At 41.1% G+C, this 24,470-nt stretch overlaps 1 protein-coding gene across 6 annotated transcripts in view; it reads right to left on the bottom strand.

The window, feature by feature from the left end:
• Positions 1-24,470, bottom strand: part of FAT3 (FAT atypical cadherin 3) — a 635,533-nt gene that overhangs the window by 74,237 nt on the left and 536,826 nt on the right. For 5 of the 6 annotated variants that reach the window (XM_081062135.1, XM_081062137.1, XM_081062136.1 and 2 more), the window contains 5 exons: positions 22,283-22,493; positions 13,551-17,624; positions 10,088-10,284; positions 8,921-9,074; positions 6,373-6,606 (listed from right to left, as the gene is read on the bottom strand). In XM_081062135.1, the coding sequence (XP_080918261.1) occupies positions 6,373-6,606; positions 8,921-9,074; positions 10,088-10,284; positions 13,551-17,624; positions 22,283-22,493 (4,870 nt within the window). The remainder of the gene's footprint in view (positions 1-6,372; positions 6,607-8,920; positions 9,075-10,087; positions 10,285-13,550; positions 17,625-22,282; positions 22,494-24,470) is intronic. The other variant, XM_081062140.1, reaches the window with a different exon arrangement.

Genomic DNA, 24,470 nt, shown 5'->3' with positions numbered 1-24,470 from the left:
CAATCAGTGGCAGACACCCAGACTAGGAAGAGTCAGAAGAGACAAGAAACGACTGGATAGATTCATTTAAAGTGGTTGGGTCAGAAAGACCTCCCTTTAACAACCCTCAGTGGTTATTTTCATAAACATCTCTTTCAGATAAATAATTTTCTGCTCCTTCATAAGGAGCTACACTCTCAGAGCAGATGATGGTCCAAAATATTGGGCCAGCACTTCACTTCCTCTGACAAGATCTGTGCTTTGGGAAACCAAGTTAATCCTGGCTTCTGCCCCATGAGAGCACGACACAGGGGTCACCACACCATCTCCCTAGTGAAATATGCAGAAAACGAAAGCCCAGCATGGACAGTAAACTTACATTACTGCAGTGAGTGACCGGGCAAAATTAAGGATTCTCATGGTTGTTGAAAAACAAACCCCTGGGTACAAATGGAAAAGTTCTGTCAAGAGATAAGTTTTCTGCCTCTTTCCTATTCTCTGTTAATCTGAAGGTTTAACTATTAACTTTAGAGGGAAAGGCATTGTTCTGGAAGAACACAGAAAGAGAACTTCTCATATTTCCTATTAATGTAACTCACTCTACTTATTGGGTCCACTCATTTATGTAATCCAGCACCTACAGAGCCCTCAGTGGATAAGGCATTGCTCTCCCTCATTTCCTGAGGACTCCCTCTCACATTTCCCCTAGCTCCTGAAACAGATTCCCAGCATTCTCTTCAGAGCACACCCATTGCAGCTGCTGCCATGTTCGTGTCCCGAGATGATAGAACGCCTTACCAGATGGAGATATCTAAGGGCAGATGTGTGCTTCATACTGGGTTATTCTAAGCATCTCCCTCTTAGTTTCAGGTTTTTCCTTCCTGCTTTTCTCCTTTTCATTTCTAAGACAAGTGGCCTTTTCATATTGCAGAGTCTAACCCTCCCTACCCATATTAGTAATGTCACCCTCTCCTGCTTCTTTGGGACATGATGAGCCAGTTACCCTTTCCTGCTTTCATCATTGTGGCGGAGACAACGAGTGCTCATGAAATATCCCATAGCTTCTTCTACATTTCCTAGCCTCCTCTGACTAGTTTGGGCAATAGACAGTGACAGAGTGACATGGGTCTCTCCCAGGCTGGAGCAGCCAAGAGCGGGTGTGCCTCCTTCATCCCTCTCTTCTCCGGCAGGGGTGACGTTGGGAGCCAATGGTCAAGAAGGTGGTGTTAACAGAATGGAGGGACCAGATCGCCATGTCACTGGATGGACTCACTTACCTGTACCTCACATGGGAACAAATGTAACTTTTGCTGTGCTAAGACACTGAGATTTTTAAAAAATGACCCCAGCCTAGTGTAGCTAAGCCTATCCTGGCTGATACAATCCTCATCTCTCTCCCTCTCTCTCTCCCCTCCCTTCCTGCCTCCCTCTCCTTCTCCCTCTCCCTCACCGACTAGATCGTTCCCTTCTTCTTGTCTATCCAAATCACAAAAGCCCCAACCCTTAATACCCAACTCAAATGCTAATGCTACTTTGTGGATCACATTTTTATGTTCCCACGGGGAACTTTGCTAGCATTTTATATGTGCTATCTGATTAATTCTTACAAAATCCCTACTTTTGCAGATCCAAGTCTATTATAACATTTATTACATTATTCTTTGAATGTTCATTTGTGCATGCCTGTTTCCTACTATGACTAAATTGCTTGGAGGCACCCTACTTTGTCATGAGTAGCGAACTTGTTACCTTATTCTGACAGTTTTTCTGAAGGGCTGTACTTGAATTCCCAGCATGTCTCCAATTTCTTATCTCTAGCTCTACACCAGGGCCTACTTCAGGCCACCTGTGCTATATCTGTTCATGCAGCACCTCACTGGGCACCCAAGTCTGAAATCTTGTCTCGCCTGTCTATTTTGTCTTCAATCCAGTCAGTTGCCCAAACTCAGGGAATTCACAGCTAAAATCTCCCTTTCATTGGCTCCTTCCTTTTAAATCCCAAAGCCACTACTCTAATTTTGGCTTCTGTGGTCTTTCTCAATACCCTCCTAGGAGCTTTCTTTATCCCCCTTTTACAGGCTCTTATCATATTAGCATTTCCAAACTCCAGAACTGATGATTTCTTTTCTAAAAAGTGCTCCAGGGTTCTTTGCTACCTATCGGTTTGAGTACACAATTCCCTTCATGAACCACCACAATCAGTCTCCAGACTACTTTTCTCACCTCATCGACCGCTCTCTGTCCGGCACAACATGATGTTTTCCCAACTATTTCGTTGGGTCCACCATTCCCAGCTTTACAACTTTATCCTCATGGCTCCTGCCCTCCTGAATGCCTTCGGACCTCTGCCTGTTGAAATCCTATTCAGTCTAGGAGCTCTGCCTTTTAGTAAAGGGATGCATTATACATTCTGACGCGTGCTCTTCACTACTGCATATGATCAGATGCTGGTCACTGCACAGTCCTCATCTGTGAGAATCTTGCAGCTCCTTTTCCAGTGCCTACTACCTAGCTGCTCATTAAATATCTGTTCAACTGAGTGGAAAATAAATGTAATGTGTGTTTTGAGCCTCCGAGTTTCTCTGAAGCCCCTGGAAGAAGTTCTAAATCTTGCAGGAAATACTTTACAGGAATGGAATAAGTGAGTTGCTCATTAGAACATTTCCTTGCTTTATATCTCTCATCCATAAGAAGAAAAACACGTCCTATCACATTTCAAATATCTGGAAATTGGCCTCTCAATAAATCATGGGCTATAGCATGTTTTCCAGTGCAAGTTTACATTTTATTTTCACATCACTTTGCCTAAAATGGTCACAGATTTTAGCTCTGAACTTTATCATGGTATATTCCCTTTGCTAGCTTAAAAACTCACTCAAGATTGGGAAACTGGATACAAATTGTACCTCTAAGAGGTAGACTAAATATTAAAATATTAAGCCCAAAGAGGCAAAAGTCTCCTAATCTTTACTGAAAGGATTAAACTTTTATAACTGTTAGGTCATGTCATATCATTAGTGCATGGGATTGAATATATTTCCATTTTACGGGAAAACTAAGAATTTAATGCTACAATCTAGACAGTTGCTATGCTACTTCTTAGAACTCATAAAATGCAGGTTAAAATTATCTCGTCTGCCTGTGTTTTGATTTTTTCCTGACCGAGTCAGTTACTTCCAGGTAAAGGAATATGCTTAGCAAAAGAAGTATCGTGAACCAAATAGCCCCGTCATTTACACAAGTGGAGCCCACCTTCTTCCCTAGAATCAAAACCAATTAGACAAAAGCTCATAGACACAGACAAGAGTTTAGTGGTTACCAGAGGGCAAGGGGGGTGGGGGTGGGAGACGAGGGTAAGGAGGATCAAATATACGGTGATGGAAGGAGAACTGACACTGGGTGGTGAACACACAACGGGATTTATAGATGATGTCATACAGAATTGGACACCTGAAATCTATGTAATTTTACTAACAATTGTCACCCCGATAAATTAAAAACAAACAAACAACTAGACAAGCTGGATGGGTCTCAAGGGATTGATGCTGAGTGAAAAGCCAACATCAAAAGGTTACAAACTGCATGATTGCATTTAAATACAATTTTTGAAATAACAAAATCATAAACATGGAGAATAGTGGTTGCAGCGGGTTAGAGACTGGGAAGGAAGAGCAAGGAGGAGGTTGGTGTGTCTATGAAAGGCTGGCAGAAGAGAGCCTTGTGAAGAATGAATGTGGCGGTGGGTACATGAAGTTGCACAGGTAATAAAATTATATAGAACTGCACACACACACACACACACACACACACACACTCACACCCACACCAAAATCTGATAATGTATTACAGCAATGCAAGGTATTATCATATCACTGGGGGAAAGTGTTGGGTGAAAGGTACATACAATTTCCCGTCCATTTTTTTTTTACGATTTCCTGTGAACTTATAATAATTATTGCAAAAGAAAAAGTTTTTAAAAACAGACATTTCCTTGTCACTTTAGAGAACAGGCCTCTGAGGACAGGCGGTAACATAAGTAAATGAAGTGTCTGGGAATATGGAGATGGAGAATGGGCTGGTATCAAGGAGGCAGTTTTTACGTAAGCTTCTATGGCTGCAGGGCTGTGAGCCTGGAATTGCCGAGTCTTCTGAGTGCTGTTGCCATGTTTATAAAATGCCAGAAATTGAAATTTCGAGTGAAAATCTGACTTATATTGACGACTAATTCAAACATTTTTGAACACTGTGTATAAGTCAAATTAAATATACTAGAGGGCTGGATTCAGCTTAATGATTCATGTCCAAACTCAGCTTCAGGTCAGAGGGTCAGTTTGGCTCCAAGACGAATTGACCATTTCACAACCTGGTAATCTCAGTACGCAGCTCATGCTCCTCTGTGGTCCCTTATGAAAGGCCAAGAAATAAGTATGCCTGAGAAAGGAAGTGTTCTGATCAGGCTGCTACTGAAAATGGCATAAGCCACCAGTCACTGACACCCAGGGATTCTGGAGAATGTCATTTTGATCACAGCTCAGACTGATACTGTTGCTACTGAAATTCCCCTGCAATCTCTGACTAACACCTTTACACCCACTTTTTCAGCATAGTGCCCAAGTAGTAGGTGCTCAGTTTGCATTTTTAGAAGTACTCATTTGTTCTTCCCCAGCTATCTCAGTTCTTTTATTTTTTTTTTAAAGCTAAATGAGTTCTATAAAAACTGAGAAAATGAACCAGAATCTGGTATGCTATGCTGATACAACAGCCTGGTGATGCACTTAATATTAATATATAGGTGTCAGGGGCACTCACAACCTCTCTGTTTGAAGCTCCGAATGTAAGCCTTTTGCTAATTCATGCAAATGAGAAAAGGGAGGTGCTGATAAGGTCATTATTCTAGTTTTGGTCCTTTGAAGGCTTTATCATCTCTGCCCTGCTAAATGCCCAGAGTCTAGTCATCCCTTCTTTCCCAACTCCCAACCTGGACAGCTGATTCAGAAGTGAAAACGAGGACAAAGTTAACAGCATCTTTTTTACTACAACCACATCTGTGAGTCAATAACATCTCCTCCCCACCCTCCACTGTCAGAAACATCATGGGCACTAATCAGACTCCTGTCTTCAATCTCGAGTAGATAGAGCACACACAATACTTTCATGAAGGAAATAAGTAGAAAAAAAAAATCCAGTTTCTTAAAATTGGAATTTTAATTAAAATAATTTTTAAATCTTAAAATTTAATCTACATCCAATTACACACTCTCAAGGTCAAATTTGAATTATTAACACATTCATTTGCATGATTTCTGTCCTCTTTTCCCCAAATGTCTGCTAATAAGAGTCCAGAGAACGTTTTCTAATCCTCCTTTAAAAAAAGAGCATTTGTAGGTATTGTATAATTGTAAATCAATAAAGAGTCTTTTCCTGTTTACCATTTTTCACCAGGCCTTAAAATATGCAGACTTTTAAAAGGTTGGTTCTCAGCCTAGAAAATTATGCTAATAAGGTAAGAGCAGTAATTCAAAGTGTAGCCACTAATTTCTCTAAGGGGAAATATGAAGAGACCCTGGGCTCTATGTTTGTTTTCAACTAATTATCATGTATTTACCTTTCCATTAGTCCAATAATTTTTCTTTCAATTCAGAATTAAGCAATAAGACACTGAATTGCATAAAGGCCTGTTTAGCATAGCAGACACACCCCATCATTCCCTAGTCTTCTGATTTATAGCTCTTAAAATGCATCACCAAAAGGCTGTCTATATGCCCTTTTGTATTTATATTCCATCACGCAGTCACCTCAATAACTTATGCATTCTCAGAAGGACTACCTAGCAATTAACTCCAGTCTTTTCTAACTCACCATCTCATTATGTAAAGTGGTTTTGAACACAAACTTTATTAGCAACTTTCAATTCTAATTCCTTCTTATCTCTCCCACCCTCGCCCTGCCTAGAAATGTCAGTTTATATGTGACCAAGATACTCTGGAAAGTGGCAGTTTAAAAAATTCACACTGGATTGGCAGCACATTTTGTAATTGGTCTTTGCACCATGGGGCACTAGCATAAATCGAGATTGTCATATTTCAGCTGAGGCATGTGATGTAATTCTTTATAGAAATGGAAACGAATTCTCCCTGTCACACAACACAGCATTTTAACTATGGTCAGGAGGAATGGGCAAGTAAGGAAGGTATTGTTTTTATTCTAAAGGTGAAAAAGAGCCCAAACCCCCAATTCCTTGTTAAAAGGTAAGGGAATTTACAGTATCAAAGGAGCTGAAATATAGCTTACTATACGCGTTCTTGGTAAGGAACCAGTGGGCCAATGAAACTAAAGGGAAGACAGCCCCTGAAGAATGAACAGGGAGACATCCCATCAATGCAACTGACTTACCAATGTCGGGATCCACGGCTTGAACTCGGGTCAACAGAGCCTTGGTGGCTGTGTTCTCATAGACACAGGTGTTGTAGTGGTCAGAAGAAAACACAGGGGGGTTATCATTCACATCCTCCAAAATCAAGCGGACATCAGATTGGCAGAACCTGCCACCCCCATCGGTTGCCCTGGCGATCAGGTTGTACGCAGGGACCCTCTCCCGGTCCAACAGAGCCAAGGTTTTTAACTCACCTGTGAAAATAAATAGCATGGCTTTTCAAAAACTGTCTTTCTTTGAAGAGCAGAGGATCAATTATATAAAGAGTCCCCAATACAGGAAGCACGAACATTTGGCTCAAGGGTCTCATACTTTGAAAAATAGAGCAAATTAAAATGTTAGCACCGGGGAAAAAATGTATGGGATTCTGGATGCAATAAACTAACATCATGACCTTCAAATGAATTAATCCCATGGTGAAAGCTCTGGTACCAGGGGTTCCTTCCTTTGGCTACATGGAGAAGCTCCGTACCTCTTTAAACCTCCCAGGACCTGCTCTGGAGATCAGCTATGTCTCTGAGTTTGTACTGAATCTCCAGAAAAAGCATAGAGAAAGGACCAGTCTCCTTAGTTCTCTGATGGTCAATTAGGTCAATAAACCTTAGACCCAGAAGAGGCAGGCTGTCTCTCTGCTTCCAGATACTCAACATCTTTCTACTCCATCTTTTAAAGGAAAACAATCAAAACAGAGGCTGGCCTTAGCAATAAGAGGTCTTGTGGGAGTCCTACTGTGCCAGGTGAACGCTATCTGTTAGACTATGGAAGGGGCTGGGGAGGGTTCAAGTGGGGGCGTATTTGAGGAGCTCGGAGCAGCAGCTATTTAGCAATTAACATGGAGGCAGGCTATCGCTGTATTTTAACCACTGGGATAGCTGCACTGATGCTGGGTGTCAGCCCCTGTGGAGACTACGTTGTTGAAGTTTCAATGGTTAAGCAGCAAGCGCAGTGACAGACCTGCATAAATGCTATTTGGTGAAAAGTATGACTCACGGAATATTATTACTCTGAAATAAAAGTAGTAGATGTTATTTGGACTATGTTATGTACACTTATAAGGCAGTTCCTCCTATGACTTCCTTGCTGCAGCCAGTTCTCATACATAAGCTGGATCATTTCCTCTCCAACTCAAAAACATCCAGTGGTTTTTCAGTTGAGCATTCAAGACCCTGGCCCAGTTATTTTCCCCACCACGTTTCTCGTCATCCATTCCATCGTGCCTCTCACCAGTGACCATGCTCTACGTGGCATTTGCTGGATGTGCCCTGCTCTGTGCTTGTGCCGCGCCCTGCCACGTCCTGCTTTACCTACTAGAATCCTGGCTCAGTTCAAATGCCAGCCCTTCTTTAAAACAGTTTCCTCTTCCTCCTCATTAGAATATTAGCTACTTCTTCCTCTGTGTCTAGATACAAGTATGACTCCCCCGATATCTCTCTTGGGCACTCATTTCATTCTTCCTTTTATTATCATCATCATCATCACCGCTGTTGCTGCTGCTACTACTACTACTATTACTATTATTATTATTATTGGCTTTCTGGTCTGTTTCTCCCACTAGGTTACAATATCCCTTGGGGATAGTTTGTTTTGTTCATCTCGGAGTCTACCACAAATATCCCACGAAGTTCTCTTATGTCAACTAGCTAGCTACTCAATAAATGTTAGCTATTGAACAAATCATCACCAGGCACATATAGCCAAGTGGTACATTCCTATGTAGCTCGGTGCTTCCAGCGAGGATACAGATGACATGGAAGTGGGGCAGGGAGCAGCTACCACCTTTTGGAGACTCAATTATTTCATCATTCACTGGGACCAAGACATTGGAAATATGTGTTATTTGATCTTCGCACTTCATTTAAAAATTGCCATTGGATGAACCATCCAATAAATAACACAAACATAATTTTCCTCCATAGAAAACGTCATTTCCATTAACTCTGTCCTTCAGTGCAGGCATCTGCCGTTGGCGTACATAACCTTTACCTTATAAATTTTACCTGAATATGTAAGCAAATCTGAGGGCTCATAACTTTGGAGAAACTAAGCAGGAATGTTTAATAAAAACCAGACAAGTGTGTTAATAAACATTGGGAAGGGACCCAAAAGGGATTTCAACAGGGAAAAACTCTCCTTACCATGCATTGCTGTCTGGTTTGCATGGCAACCTGTGTTTGTGAAGTAATTCTATTTATACTCTTTATAGGGCAGATGGCTTTAATTCCTGGGTATGAGAAATGGGAGAAGCAAGTAGACATGTCTGATTACTCGATGCTATTAATAATAAGTGTAGGTAAGTCAGGGCAAGTTTTATAAGCCAAATAAATTTTTTGTGCTCCAGAGCACCCATCTTCAGATACCACATGCAATTACTATTTCTTAGTCCAAGAGAGCCAGGCATCATATCAAGGCTCTTGTATATTAGCTACCCAATAGTGATGAGACCTGAAGAGAGTTTAACTTTTCATGCGTTAACAATGGCATCTACCCAAAGAATAAATTTCACCTTACCACTTTCTGGATCTAGAAAAAATTCATTGTGTCCAGATCCATAGAGTGAGTATCGTATATCTCCATTGGATCCAATATCAGCATCCTGGGCACTGACCTTCAGGATGATTTTATTTGATGGAATGTCTTCAGGGAATAATGCTGTGTAGGCAACCTAGACAAAGGTCAAGAAAGGTAATTAAATCATTAGTAGTTGTGGAGCAATTGCCATAGTTAGCAATGATAAATGATTTCTTTAAAAATGCATTCATATATTTTAGCTTTCGTTATTTTTTCCTGCACTGTAGAACCATCTTATAATACATGATGAAACATGGTGTACCTCTTGCCCTGCCTCTCCCATGCTCACTCATTCAACAAATACTGATTGAGCATTTACTATGTGCTAGGTGCTTAGATACTAGGAGGACAACAGCGAAGAAAACAGACAAAAAACCTTGCCGCTGTGGAACCATGACACACATCGTATATTGATCATGGTCCTCTTTTCTGTTCAGCACCACTGAGTCCTTGGGACCTGTCAACTTTTTAAAGAGGCATGGCTACCCTTTGGCATTAGTGTGAAAGATTAAATCTAGTTGCAATACTTTTTCTCAGCTGCAGAACACCAATATGGTCTCTTGGTTCGCACGGTGAGGAGAAGGTACATTAATACCGATTTAATCTCAGTAAGAAAGAAAATAAAAGCTAGTTCTGGCACCTTGCATTGGCTGTCACGGTTTGTTCTCTGGTGAAAAGGCTACCTCCCGAGGACCCTGGAGATCTGGGTTCACAGCCAACACAGCCATGAACCAGCTGTGTAAGCTCATATAAAAAGAGTAACTTATGCTTTCTCGCGGTCCATGTCTCTTTTATGAAATCAGTGATTTAGACAGAAGGAGCCATAAGGTCCTTTATGATTCCTTAAAAGTTATTGAAAGGCAAATGGTTTTGTGCTTGTTTTTGTGGGCAAAATGTGGTACCTGAGCGTGCTGCATACACCCTTTCCATGTTTATAATATTTCATTCTAGACGCCACCCTCTCATATCCCATTGGAGCCCACTTATTAAGGAAATAAGAGCAGACATTAACCTGGCTTTAATCAGTTAAGGGACATGGCGTTTGATTAAATTTTAGAGAAGGGGAGTGAAAATCAGCAATATATCTAATATATCCACAAATCTCACCTGATCACACACTGGGCTATTGTCATTCACATCACTGACAGTCACTTCCACCATGGCCTGTGTCACAAAGAGCCCATCGGTGGCGGTGACATTGAGGAAGTAAATGTCTTGTTCTTCTCTATCTAGAGGTCTCTTCACATAGACCTTCCACTCACTCTGTACCAGGCCCAGGGCAAATCTTCCTCGGGGGTTACCTCCTGTAGTGAAAAAAGTTTTGGAAGATGTGCAATGAAAAGCTCTGTTCTACACCAACAGTGAGAGGTCTGTGTAGGGTCATCCAGGCGTCCCCTCAAACTGTATCATTTACGATATTGGTTGATTCTTACTTCCTTTTGATTCTTGTGCCTGATATTTATATGCTTGGCTTATGTTGAAAGCAAAACGATAACTTTCCAAGAGAATAAAATGCACTTAGAGAAGCTGGAGATGATCTCTTGTTTGGTTCCCCTTAATGACAATCAAATTCAAACTGTGAACAATCAATCCTCTTCTCAGGATGATACAATTGTCTTTCCACTTTGTCTCAAGAGAGGATGTAATACACTGTAGCTCTTGTTATCGAGACAATTTCATTAGCTGTTGATTATGCAATCAAGGAAAGACAGTCAGTTCTATTAAGGAATCTTTTAATGAAGGCTTTATCAGACAGCTGCACTCTTCTTATAAGGACTAGAGTTTGGGGGAGAAAAGTTTGTGTGACAGAGGAAGACCCACCGGTATCAAATAGCCTTAACGAGGGGTCATTTAAGGAGCTGTTCAAAGATAAGCACTGCACTTAGATCAAATTTATCAGAGTGAAGCTGGTGAAAGCGGAAGAAAAGTAGAAGAGATGAAGTGGAACAGCTTTTTATGATGCTGAAACACTGACAGGGGTCCCAGCAATATTACTTTCCCACATCATCAAATTACATGGTGACAAAAGTGGCTTGGAGAAGATAGGAAAAGGAGGGAAAACAACTACCTTGACCTTCTAATCCCAAAAACGGAAATAATGTTACTTCAAACATGGAGGAAGACTGGACCAGACAACTGGCAAGGAGCCCGGAATCCAGTTAGATCATCACTGTTTCATTTGTTTGGCCATTCAACGAGTATTTATCACCTGCTCTTGGCCAGGCAGTGTGCCAGGCCGAAGGCTACAGCAGTGGACAAAACTGACAAAAATTCCTGCTCTCCTGCTGGAGCTCACATCTTATTGGGGAAGACGGACAAGAAACAAATAAATAAGGAAACATACTGCATACTGGCAGCTACTTCATTGGAAAAATGGAGCCATTTCAGCTTCTTATAATAAATCTTTAAAAGAGGAGGGAGGTTGAAGATCATAGTGCTGCCGAAGGGATGGAATAGGAAGTAGTGGCATTTTGAGCCAGACTCTGCACTCTCCATTAAAAGGCATGGGGCAGGGGCGGGGAGGTGGGTTGTCTAGGGCCTCAGCAGTGTGGGGCAAACATGGGGTAAATGGACCATACTGGACAGACAGTGCAGGAAGGGCGAGGGCTGCACATTCCTCTAGGGTAGTGGATCTCAGTTGGGAGTGACGGTACCTCCCCACCCCTACCCTCACCCTCCACCCCGGTAGACATGTGTCCATGTCTGGAGACATTTTTGAAAGTCACATCAGGGGTCATGAGGGTGATGCTACTGGAATCCATTGGTTAGAGTCCAGAGATGCTGCTAATCATCCTACAATGCACAGAACGGCCACTTACAATAAGACTTATCTACGCAGAATGTCAATAGTGTCGAGGTAGAGAAACCTGCTCTGGTGAGGCGTGGGGTCTTCCCTGAGAAATCGCTTTCCTCCATGACTGTCTAGGATGGAATTAGGCTGCAACTGGATGCTATTTCAGCATGTACAAGTTTAACCTATTAAATGCTTTTGGTGCAGGACCACACTGTTCTTTGGTTGAATAAAATGATTAATGGACCTTTGTTAATTTGCGGCAGCCCAGCCAAGTTGTGCTACAGCAAGAGCAAAAATTAAATCCCATTAAAATCAGTTGGTGGTCGGCACTGCTAATAGTAGCAGTAGCTTTAAGCTACTCTGTTCTCATTACTTGTTGATGGGATGGTTTCTTTAAATCATCCATTGAGAATTCAGAGACAATGTATAAATATTTAAAGCTGAGGATTTAACAATTCTTCCAAACAGAAAAAGTATCTCTCAGAATACTTAAAAAGCTTTTTGTCTGAAACTAAATGCAAATAAGTCAAAGTGATACTTTACTCACCTTTCTTTCCTTACCACTATGGCTCATGTCTTTACTACAGAAATACACATTTTAGTAAAAAAAGGGAAGGTATCAGATAAAGCATAAAATGCATAAAGAACTTCAGGCAGAAAGCATCAAGAAAACAGTTTCATAAAGAAGAGTAATATGGGAAAGAAGTGGAAATCCTGGGCGTTGACACATATGCTCTCCTGTGGCTCTTACTCTACAGTGATTAATTAACTTTCCCACTAACGTACTTAAGCAGATTCTGTGTCCTGAGGGCATTCTAATTAATTCATTTTTCACGTTGAATAATGTAGTTTTTCTAAAAGGAAGCCACCTGAATACAAGTATTGATGGATTCTTTAAAGTCTTTTGGCAATATGCTTATGTTCTGCCTCTGAATGTCACAACATCAAAATATTAGATTTAAAACCCCAAAATAGTTTTTAGGAAGACTGCTACTACACCACCCACTTTATCTATCCTCTCTGTATTTAAAGCCAGTCATCCCTGGAAAGCTACCCCTGATCAAGACATCTTTTCTTCACTCTGACATGAAATCCTTGGGCCCTCAGAGCAATGGTGACATATTTTGTGCCCTCTGGGTGACCTCATTCATCTATCTTGGCTTTCCTCTTGAACTGTTACCTACTCTTTGGGAAGACAGAAAGGGGATCAAAGAAAATTGAGTCGTCAGAAGAAATATCTTTGGCTTAGAGTTATAACTTAGGATTTTCCAGCAAAAGGTCAAACCAGGCTCTCTAATTTGTACATGTGTGCACATACGAGTTTTTACTATCAGTAGAAACTTGTAAACGAAGCTTCCTGGGGTCAACTATTTGCTTATTTCTTTTTACCCCTACAAAAAGTAGAAAAAAAGAATATATTTTAAAATTATTTCCTTACCAAAAAGAGCCCTTATTTTCATTTTTTTTTTTCAACTGGGATACTTGGCTGGAATCCCTTTTAAATGACAAAAAGTGACTCAAGGACTGGGTACCGATTTAGGTAATCTGTCACAGGCAAACCAATGAACTCCAAACTAAGGCGGAGTTAGCAACAACCAACAACTGAAAAACTGAGTCTACTCAAAGATCTTTTACTCAGCCCCAGAGAGAAGTTATTCCTCTCAACTTCTCATCTCATCTTCCTTTTTCTCTCCTGCGACCTTCCATCTTGCCCCCTGCGACCTTCCATCTTTAGAAAGCAGAGCACATATTGAAAACCAAGGGTGGTAGACTGACCTGTAATGTGGTAGCTCACTTGGCGATTAACGTCAGAAGTGTCTCTGTCCCACGTGCTGAGGATGGCTACCACCTCGCCTGGAGGGTCGCTCTCCTTCACATTCCCTTGATACACCTCATGGGCAAAGACTGGGGCGTTGTCATTTATATCTGTCACCCTGACAGAGACTAAAGCCGTGGAAGAAAGAGAGAAGGCCTCTCCAAGGTCAGAGGCCACCACGGAGAAGCTGAATGAGGGGTCTGTCTCGTGATCCAGGTCCTTCAAGGTACTGATCCAGCCTGTGTTGCTGTCAATATTGAATGCTTCCATTACCTTTTCTGGTTGGGAATCTGAGTGGAGGGAGTAAGTGACCTGCCCATTGGCTCCCCAATCCATATCGATGGCTCTCACCTGCATGAGTTTGGTGCCGACAGGCATCCCTTCCATTATGATGGTTTCGTAACTCGAAGTCTCAAAGACTGGTTTGTTGTCATTCAAATCCAACACCTTGATATCTACATCCACAGTAAACACAATGTCTACCTTGTCCAGGGGTATGGTGGCTGCTACTTTAAAGTGGAAAACTGGGCTGATCTCATGATCAAGGCGTTTGTCAAGCTTGATGGTGCCTGTTTCCTGTTCTATGATGAAGACACCCCCTTTGTTGTTTTCTGGCCGGTCCCCGTTAACTGTGCTGAACCTAACATTCTGACTGGGCAAAATCCTTAGAGTGTCCACTGTGCTCCCAATGGCTGTATCTTCTGAAACAGTAAATGAATACTGAGACTGGGTAAATGAAGGCAAAAAGGTTTCAGGGGGCAAGACATGGATATAGACAGGAATGAGGGAGTGCCTTACTGGAATGCCCCCATCTACTGCTTTGACAAAGAAGGACAGGACTGTGTTTTTCAGCTGGTTAAAGTTGCCCTTTGTGACCATCCAGCCATTGTCAGGATCAATTTCCAGGAGGTCAGCCACCGAGACCGAAGCCTCACTATATAAGGAATAAGTAATCCTTGAATTTGCTCCATCATCTGGATCCACGGCTTGAACCTGAGTGACTAAGTGGCCCCTTCCAACGTCTGCCCTGACACTGGCTCTATATTCCACTGTCATGAACTGGGGAGCATTGTCATTTTCATCCACAACAATCACTCTCACAGTGCAGAAAGTCGTTCTCCCTCCACCATCTAGAGCCCTCAAAAAAATACTAATGTCTCCTTCCAGAGGGTTTTCCCGGTCAAGCCTTTCTGTAGTGATGACTTGTCCATTACTATCTATGAGGAATCGATCTTTAGCAAAGTCATTGATGATGGCATAGCTGATCTGCCCATACATCCCTGGATCCCCATCCGTGGCTCGAACGTGAATTACCTTTGTCCCAGCTGCCAAATTCTCTCTAACCTCAGCAACGTAGGTGCTTTGGGAAAAGGCAGGGCTATATAGGTTAGCCCCGAGTACCCTAATATGCACCTGGGCAGTACTAGTGAACAACCCATCAGAGACTGACACATTGAGACTGTACAGAGGCTCCATCCGCTGCTTTCGGTGGTTGGACAGTGTGATAATGCCACTCTTGCTATCCATCAGAAAACTTGTCCGGTCATTCCCAGATAAAATGTTATATTCCAACCGGTCAAAATCAGAGCTGTCTGCATCAGACGCTTGCACACAGGTTACAAAATGGCCCCGGGGGGCTAATTCACTCACGTAGGACTCATAAATGAGCTGATTAAAAACTGGAGGGTTGTCATTTATGTCCGAGATGTAGATATGAACCGAGACCTCACTGCTCAGTGATGGGAAGCCATTATCTGTCGCTCTGACTTTCAAAGTACAGTGTTGCACCAACTCGTGGTCCAGCATCCTTGCTGTCAGGATTAAGCCACTTGCGCTGTCTATGTGAAAGTAATCTGTGCTGTTGTAAGTATCCTGGACAATCTGATAATGTACCATTTTATTGTTTTCTGCGTCTGCATCAGTAGAGACAACTTGCAAAACAGGTGTCCCAATGAGAGATGCTTCTGATAATGTGGTATTGTATGTGGGTTGATCGAAAATAGGGGGGTTGTCATTTACATCATTAACCAGCAAGTCAACGGTGACTTCAGCCCTAGCACCAGTAAGGGCGTCACTGGCTCTTACTGTCAACTTGTAAACAGATGTAATTTCATAATCCAAAGGGCTGATGACTTTCAGGACCCCAGTGTCAAAGTCAACGTTGAATTGTTTATAAAGATCCCCATCAATAATGATATATATGATGCCTTGGCCTTCTGGACTGGTGGCATTGATGCTTAGAATAGGTGTGTCCATTCTGATGTCTTCATTGACGGATGCTGTATAAAAGGGTTTATCAAACACAGGCATTGCTTTGTTGACAATAGTAATGGGAAGTTCTACAGACGTGAACAAAGAGGGTTTTCCACCATCTTTGGCTAGGACGGTGACTCCATACTCAATGTTGGACAAGTCAGAGTTGAATGCTTCTTTTAAAATAACATTACCTGAATTAGGGTTAATTTCAAAGTGGCCATAGTCATCCTGGAGGACATAGGTCACTTCTCCATTTGCACCTTTATCTTTGTCAATGGCTGTCACCCGGTAAATCAGAGTCCCAGGTTCAGCATCAACTTGCACAGCAGCATAATAAGGGAGGCCCACAAAGACTGGAGAATTGTCGTTTAGGTCTTCGATGTTAACTCTGACCACCACCCTAGCCACACGCAGATGGTCCATCTCGCGGCTGGCTTCCACCACCAGCTCATATAACTCCTGTTCTTCACGGTCAAAGGGGACTCCGGTGGTCTGAATGACCCCTGAGGTAGATTTTATCTTGAACTTATTTCCTGGGTTTAAGATGCTATATTTTAAGGGCTCATTAAGGCGATTTCCAACTGCATTGACAATAGCAACTTTGGTTATATTAGTGTTGTTCTCTGAGATGGAGGTGGAATAAAAGCTTTGTGTAAAGTGGAGGCCGCTGTCCATGGCTTCTTTAACAAAGATGGTAACCATGGACGTACTATAGAACCTTCCATCAGACACTTTAACTATCAGCATATAGTGATCTTTGGAGAGGTTGTTGTTTTTTATGGTGAGCACTCCACTATTTGAGTCAATTAAAAAATGATCCAAGCTGCCTTCCATTAGGCTGTACATCAGTTCAGAGGGCACATCGGAGTCAGGATCCGTGGCACTAACTTTCAGAACCTCCACTCCAACGTAGGTAGGTAGAAGTAAGACAGTTTCAAACACAGCCTGAGTGAAAACAGGTGGGTTATCATTCACATCTGTCACCTCTATGTTGACTTCCACGGGACTCTCTGCGGTCAGCTGGGGGCTACCACTGTCTCTCACGTGCACATGAAAATGGAAATGGGAGATGGTTTCATGGTCCAGAGAGGCAATTGTTCTGATTGCACCTGTACTGGAGTCCACTGTGAAGAACTTCTTGGCCGTGGACTCCACAATCTGATACACAAGCAGAGCATTCCGGTTGCTGTCGGCATCGGTGGCTCGAATCACCAGTGGGCTGTTATCCAAGCTCCTGACAATGCTATTAACTGGGGCAGCCTCACTTAGGCTGCCCGAATATTGAGAAAAGAGAAAAACTGGGGCGTTATCATTTTCATCAACAATCTGAATATTGACTGTGACATTGGAAGCCATTCCTGCCATGTTAATGGCCTGTACGATGAGCTGGTAAGAGGATGTACGCTCATAATCCAGTGCCTTCCGAGTGGTGACGACGCCAGAGTACGGATTTATGGTAAAGATCCCATCAATGTTTCCATCTTTTACTTCATAAATGAGGGTAGATTGACTGATGGCAGAGATTAGAATGACTGATGTTCCAATATCAACATTTTCATTTACTTCTGCTTGGTAGTCTTTGTGAGTGAACTTGGGGTGAGAATTATCAGACATGGTGACAGAAATGCGCACAATTGCAGTGGCAGACATGGGCGGGGAACCCTGATCCGTGACTTTGACTGACAGGACAAACTGACCCATCGTCGTCATGTCTGGTTCTTTGGAAACAGTGATGATGCCCAGGATTGGTTCAATCTTAAACGTGTTCCCAGTGTTCCCTACAATATATAGAAATCAATGGGGAAATGAGTTACAATGGGGTCATATTCTGAAGATTAACTTTTCATGTAAAGGCTACTTTACTGCAACATGGCAAGTAGAAAGCAACTATTTGTACTCGTTCCATCTCATTCTGCAACAAAATGAGAGACTTCTCTTTTAGAAGTATTTAAAAGCTAATGAAATGAGTTTTCTGGTAAAATTGTGAATTTTAGAGAACTATCTTCTTAATCCAGGTTTAAAACAACAACATAGCACTGTGTACATTAAAACTGGGAAATCAGAGTTTGTAGGGGAGACTTTTCCGTTAAGAATGTTTAGGACTTTCTTATTCCCAGCCTTGTGAGAAGAGAAACAGATTGGGCTGCCATATGCCAATGCAGGTGGTGAAAAGGTATTTTTACCTAAACCATATTCTGTGTTCTACCTTACGAAAAAGAGGGTTACAGAGATCATTTCAGAAGGCTATCACGTGGTCGTTTGGTTTCAGATTACCCTAAAGATAAGTTTTGCTACATGGAATTGGTATTATTTCACCCTATCAAAACCGACTTTATCCTAAACACTCCTTTGGTGAGGGGCATTTTGTTCAGGCATGGAGAATTCTTCACAAGTTGCTATTTGCTTTGTATGTAAGTCATGAGGATTTTCTCTGACTACTGTTCTATTCTTCACTCCCCCACACCCCAAAACACACACATGCACACACAGACATAAAACTAGACATGAAAAATCATAAGGCAGTTGCTCCAACTTGTAACCATTCTATTCATTACATTTTTGACAGGCTTCTGGTGAAGTAGGAAATTATTGATAATCTGAACCAGTCTCAAAACCAAGAACGTAAGGCTTAATCCTTACGAAACGGAGAAACTGGTGCCCACTTTGACATATGTGAAATGGGAAGGGCTATGATCCATAAAAATGCAGAAATTTAGAGCTCTGCCCCTAAAATCTGCAGTGGTGTGAAATCTGGGACTGTTGAGGATGAGAAGAAAGGCACAGGGAACACAAAACTTGAAGAATGTAGAGAATGTAGTTCGTAAGGTAGTGGACAGTATAAAGCAGAATCCTTCATCCGGTTGCTTTTTACTTCTCTCATTCTGATACTTCTCAAATAACACACGTGCTTGTATGTCTAGATTCTTTTAAGTTAAAAGTTAAAGGTCTTGGTTATTCAATTATATCTGGATTTTTCTTGCTTTTCGAAGTACTGTAGTATGGCAGACATATAGACAGTTTAAATGTCATCATCATTCTCCTCCAAGATTGAGAGGGCAGTTATATAATGTGTCTATTAAAACATGCAGCAGCTACAGCTGTATCCATACTTCTTACTACATACTTATTAAATAAACTTTTCCATGTCTGGAAATGAAAAAGTCATGCTCACATAAAACCTGATTCAATAAGCCATTTGCTTGTTTTTAAAAAGGAAGTAAATCTAACAAAAGGTGAAGAATTTGATTTTAGGCCCAAAATGTGGATATTAAACAATATCATCTTTGTTGGCGGCATGATTTTTTTACTTCACCATCCAAACATGACCATTTTGTGATGACAACAACAAGAAGTTCAATGATCTCATAAGCAAGCTGGCAAGTTTTCTGTAAATAGCACTACGGAACTGAGTGGGAGTCCAATGTTCGATTCACAGACCCTCGCAAGAAGGTAGGAATCATTTCACTTCAGCATCTCAGAGGAAACAAATATAGAGATATCTGAATAATGGTCACCTCCAGGAAGTGGCACCAACATGCAACTGTGAATGATGAATGCAACATAGCATACGGTGTCCCACTGCAGAGTTTCCAGGTAAGTCCATCCTTACTCAAGTCACAACAGATTTCTACATACCCCGCAAGATATGTATGGCAGGGATGGAGGGACGCCAGTTTCTGACCTTGAGTAGAACTTCATAGTTCTGTTGTCTCTGGATGCCATGCTCATATGTCAGGTCCAAAGTGGGCTCTCTGACACTTCTTTCCCTCTTCAAAGTACTATCCATTTTGTTAGAATACATTACCTGCTTATTCTCTCCTGCTATATTTGAATCATTGACAACTAAATTCTTCTTGTTTTCTTGGAATCTACAGTTTCTTGTAGACTTTTGGCAACTGAGCAAAAGCTGTGCTTATCTTATTAATCTTTATTTATCTAGTATATAGCACACTATCTGGCATAAAGAAGGTGCTTCATAAATGTGTTCAATGATTGAAAGGAGAGGTAGATCTAAAAAAAGATTTTTAATTCTCTATCTGTATGTATCTTGGGATCCAATATGCCCCCATCGTAATTCAACTCTTAGTTCTGGTCTCTCCTGTATTGCCCTATCTCAGAGCCACCCATGAGCCACTGTTGGCACCAAACATAAAACCTGAACGAAATACAACAGCTGAAGCTCTGCACTGGAATTCTGTCTCAGTCCTTCGGGCCAAAATAAAAAGCTTCAGTAGTTAGTTAGAGGCCAGGCAGGGGATAGGAAATTTATGGCCCACCAGAAAACAGAGTAAAATCTTGCTTATCTGAGATTTTTGAGAGAACTTTAAAATGTATGCGTTACACAATCACTTGTCATTTGCTTCAAAATGCTAAAGCACGTGGGACCTGTCTCTCTCCTGCCATGATCTGAGAAGGAACTAGCTAGGCTAGGTAGGGCCAGTCCAGGCCTAGTGTAGGTCTGTCTGTGAAGGGGCCAGTGACCACTTGAAATTTATTGTGTACACTGCAATGCTCATTAGCTTCTTACACATACAATCAAAAGCCGTTTGTTTGAGATACCAATCATTCCTGTGGACTTCTGGAAATTGAAGTTGTCTCTATAAAAGACCTTTTAAGGAAAGAACTTTTCTCTGTAGGTTTAGTCAACTGTTAAAGAAATGATTGAGTTCCTCCTATGTACAGCACCAGGCTATAGTCTGTGGAGATGGAAAGATAATAGAGGCAGTCTTTTTAACTGGACGGTAAATTACATTTAAATTACTCTTCAAGAACCTCCAAATTGGATTAAAAATGATCTGGCTATCTCAGAAGAGTATAGCCTTCATGACAAATATAAAAAGCAAGTAGACACACAGATCAATGCTAAGCTAAGTAATAAAAGTGGAAATAAAACTCTATATCTATGTGATTATAATGACATGAAGCAATGTATATGCATGAATGAATATGGGGAAGAGAAAAAAAAAAAAAAATATATATATATATATATATATATATATATGACTAGGGAAAAACTATAGAGAGACTATTAAGAGCTGCTGGATTAGGTGACATTTTCTGTGATGTTATTTAACAATTTATTTTCTGAAAAGTTTCCTTATTTGTAGAATAGAAGAACAAGGATTGTATAACGGAATAATAAAAATGTCCTGTGATAGACAAGAGATGCACGATAGCATTAAAAAAAATATATTGGTGAGGCTTTGGTTTGAAAGGAAATTCCATGAAAATCTAGAAAAGAAATAAATTTTCCTGGGACATCTGGCTGTTATGAACCCACATCGTTTCTTTTTTGGTGTAGGGTTTAGCACAGACTCATGAAAAATGTGGACGCCTAATACAGGAAATAGTTTTAGATTATCATTCAATGCAGGGTATTTTTTTTTTTGTTTTTTTTTTTTTAGAAGGTGGTTGGCTTTTCTTTCCTAATACTTTTTAGTCCAAAACTGTCATTCTAGCATTCATATTTTAATTTAACCACTCACAAAAATGCTCCACATTTAAGTCAAGGGAAAGAAGCCTTTCCAGAGCTGGCATGAAAAGAGACAGCATTTGGCACGATACACGACAGACATAATGTTGCAGAACATTTTGGAAATATGTGGCTTGAATATTCAAAAAAGACAGAAAAGGGGAAGGCACAATAGAGCAGATAATGGATGTTTGTAACTTCTAGGTTCACAGTCCTATTCCTTGTTTGCACATTTATCTTTTCTGCCATAAATGTTTTCTAGCTGTCCATCTTCGAACCACCAGTAAACTATGTATGGCCTTAATAAATTATTAAATTAATAAACTAAGTATGGTCTTAATTAAATTATTAATTAATAAATAATTAATACCTTACAGGCATTAAAATTGACAGTTTAAAGACATTTAAAAATCTTAAATTTAACAAAAACAAGAGCCTGCATTTATTTATCTGTCAGGTGAAACAGGCAGTTTAGTACCTACCAAGTACTCTGCTACTCAAATCACCTCCAATGAAGTGAATTTGTGTCAACTGTGGGGACGTAGGAATTTCTGAAGTCTACAGCACACCTACTGACAAGTAAATGAAGCCATGTAAGATTCAATTCACAGAACTGTCTGGCAGCCCTCACATGGTTATTTTAGTTTGAGGCCATGGCTTGTTGACCCATAAGTAAAAGACAGTAAGTTTAGTACACATTTCTTCTCTCTTCTCCATTTCAGAAAAATCTGAGATTGAACACAATAAAAGGAAACTCTTTTCTCTCTGTCAATGATGGAAAACATATTATTGAAATGCCAAGAACTTTATACACCATCATCACCCCAATAGGGCAGGTGCTTGGCCAAAAAATTCATTTGGAGACGTTCCAGCAGTAAACGCCTGCTGAATTTTACAAGGTGACAGATACTACTGAAGGTTGAATGCCATGCATTACACTGCAATCAGTACAACAGCTCTCACCTGCTTCGATGGTATATATGAGTTCTGCATTTTCCCCTTTGTCTTTGTCCAGAGCCGTCACTTGCAGAACAGCTGAGCCCAGAGCAGCCGATTCAAACACTGACGCTTCATACAATGGGTTGGTAAAATAAGGACTGTGATCATTAGCATCTTCCACATTCACAATGACACGGGCCAAGTTTCTTCGATAAGGAAACTCCTGATCTCTGACCTTTAGGCAAAATACAAGAAGCAGTAGGACTAAAATCTTAAGTCGCAAAGAACTCACATGGCTATATAGGCCTGTGGTGGAAACAAAATGACATAATGCACACAAAGTGCTTGACCCGTCCCAGGCACATAGTAGGTGCTCAATTAATGGGGGTATTATCAAATGAGGACACTGATTGTGAACAAACTGAGAACTGGGAACACATCATCTTTACTGTTCAGTATTATGCCTGACCTATGGTCCCTACTCAGTCTGTGTCTGTGGAACTGATGCCTGGGTATTACAAACACAGCGCTTTCCTTTGTCCCCTCCCCCCTCCCCCAACACACACAGCCACTACCCCTCATTTGTGTATATAGCTGCTAACTGATGGTAGAATGAGGCTCTTGTACACAGAAAATTAAAAGAAGAATTAATAAATGCAGTGTAAGCATTGCCATCCATTCATTCACCAAACATTTATCATCATCTATTATCTGTCAAGTCCCAGGATTGAGTCTGGTTCAGCAGTGATTTAGATACAGCTCCTACCCTCAAGAATGTCATAGTTGACTGGGGAATGCAAACAAGTAAATAGACAGGTATAAGGCCCAGTGGTAAATGCCAGGATGGGAGTGAGTAGTAGTACCGTGTTTCCTTGAAAATAAGACTGTGTCTTATATTAATTTTTGCTCCAGAAGACGCATTAGGGCTTATGTTCAGGGAATGTCATCCTGAAAAATCATGCTAGGGCTTATTTTCTGGTTAGGTCTTATTTTTGGGGGAAACACGGTAAGAACCTCACTTAGCATTCAGCTTCTTGGAAGAAGTAACAAACCTAAGTAGAAGTGGTAAAATGGTGATGCTGGTGGTGTGGGGCACATATTTGAGGCAAGAAGAACCTATATATTCAAAGGCTCAAGACTGAGAGACAACCTTGATTACCGAGAAGATGAATTGAATCTTAATTTGTAAAATGTGAGGCCCCATTGTGACTTCACTAAAGAGCCTGCCTGACTGCTTTAAAGTTTCCCCTGGTTTTCATATGGCAAAAAGCTTGCAAATAATCTATTCTTTAACTCCAACCATATGGTTTTTGCTGTAATATAGCACTAATCAAATGTACGCTTTCCATTTGTTCAATTTTAGACTCCATCATTTGAGAGATGTCAAAAAATTAGAAAATATGCCGGGAAGAGCCATCAAAAGAAAAGAGGCTTTTAGAAATACTACCTAGAAGGAATGAGCAAATTGACTAAAATGGCTTAGCTTAGAGAAAGGCAGCATAAAGGACTTGTTTGCTTTGAATACTCAATTACATAAATGATAAATGGTAAAGTGTGACTAAACTATTTGAATTTTGAGTTTGTTAAGGAAAGAATGAAGAAATGACTTGAAGAGTTGTGAGAATTTAGTTAGTCATTGGCATAAGGTTTCTGACCCTGGAGAAATAAATACATGCAAAATTTATACAGTGAGTGTGCTGAATTTTCCTGTTTGTAGACTGGCCTGCCACACACAAGAAACACTGGATTCTGTATTTTGGGGTTACTGAAGTCTAGGTCTGTACCTATGGAAAGTCCAAGAGTGCACGGACTTCATCTCTTTTATATCTTTAATGCCTCGAACAGTGTTTGGAACACAGGAGGTGCTGGAGAAATATCTGTTGAGTGAATGAATAAACGGCAAAAGGGGTGGATTCAATGATCTGCATGTGAGTCCCTCTTCTGTTTCCTGGAGTCTCAGCTGGAAACTATAGCTGAGGGCGTGGCATTCAGGTTTCCTCTTGTCCAGGAAGGTTTCAAGACTTGAGAAGGAAGAGCAGCACGTACAGGAACACTATTTTCAGCTGCTTGGGAACTGGTAGTGCCTTGGTGTATTTTAAAGCCAATCAGTATGCAAGATTAAGTCTGTCCTCTTACCAGGTCCTCAGGAACTCAGGGGGGCTCTGAAGGCAGTGGCTGCCCACAAGGTTCTTGGGTGATTAGAGGGACAGAT

Source organism: Rhinolophus hipposideros (assembly GCF_964194185.1).
Source record: "Rhinolophus hipposideros genome assembly, chromosome: 10".
Taxonomy (NCBI): domain Eukaryota; kingdom Metazoa; phylum Chordata; class Mammalia; order Chiroptera; family Rhinolophidae; genus Rhinolophus; species Rhinolophus hipposideros.
This window is presented reverse-complemented; position numbering and strand designations above follow the sequence as displayed.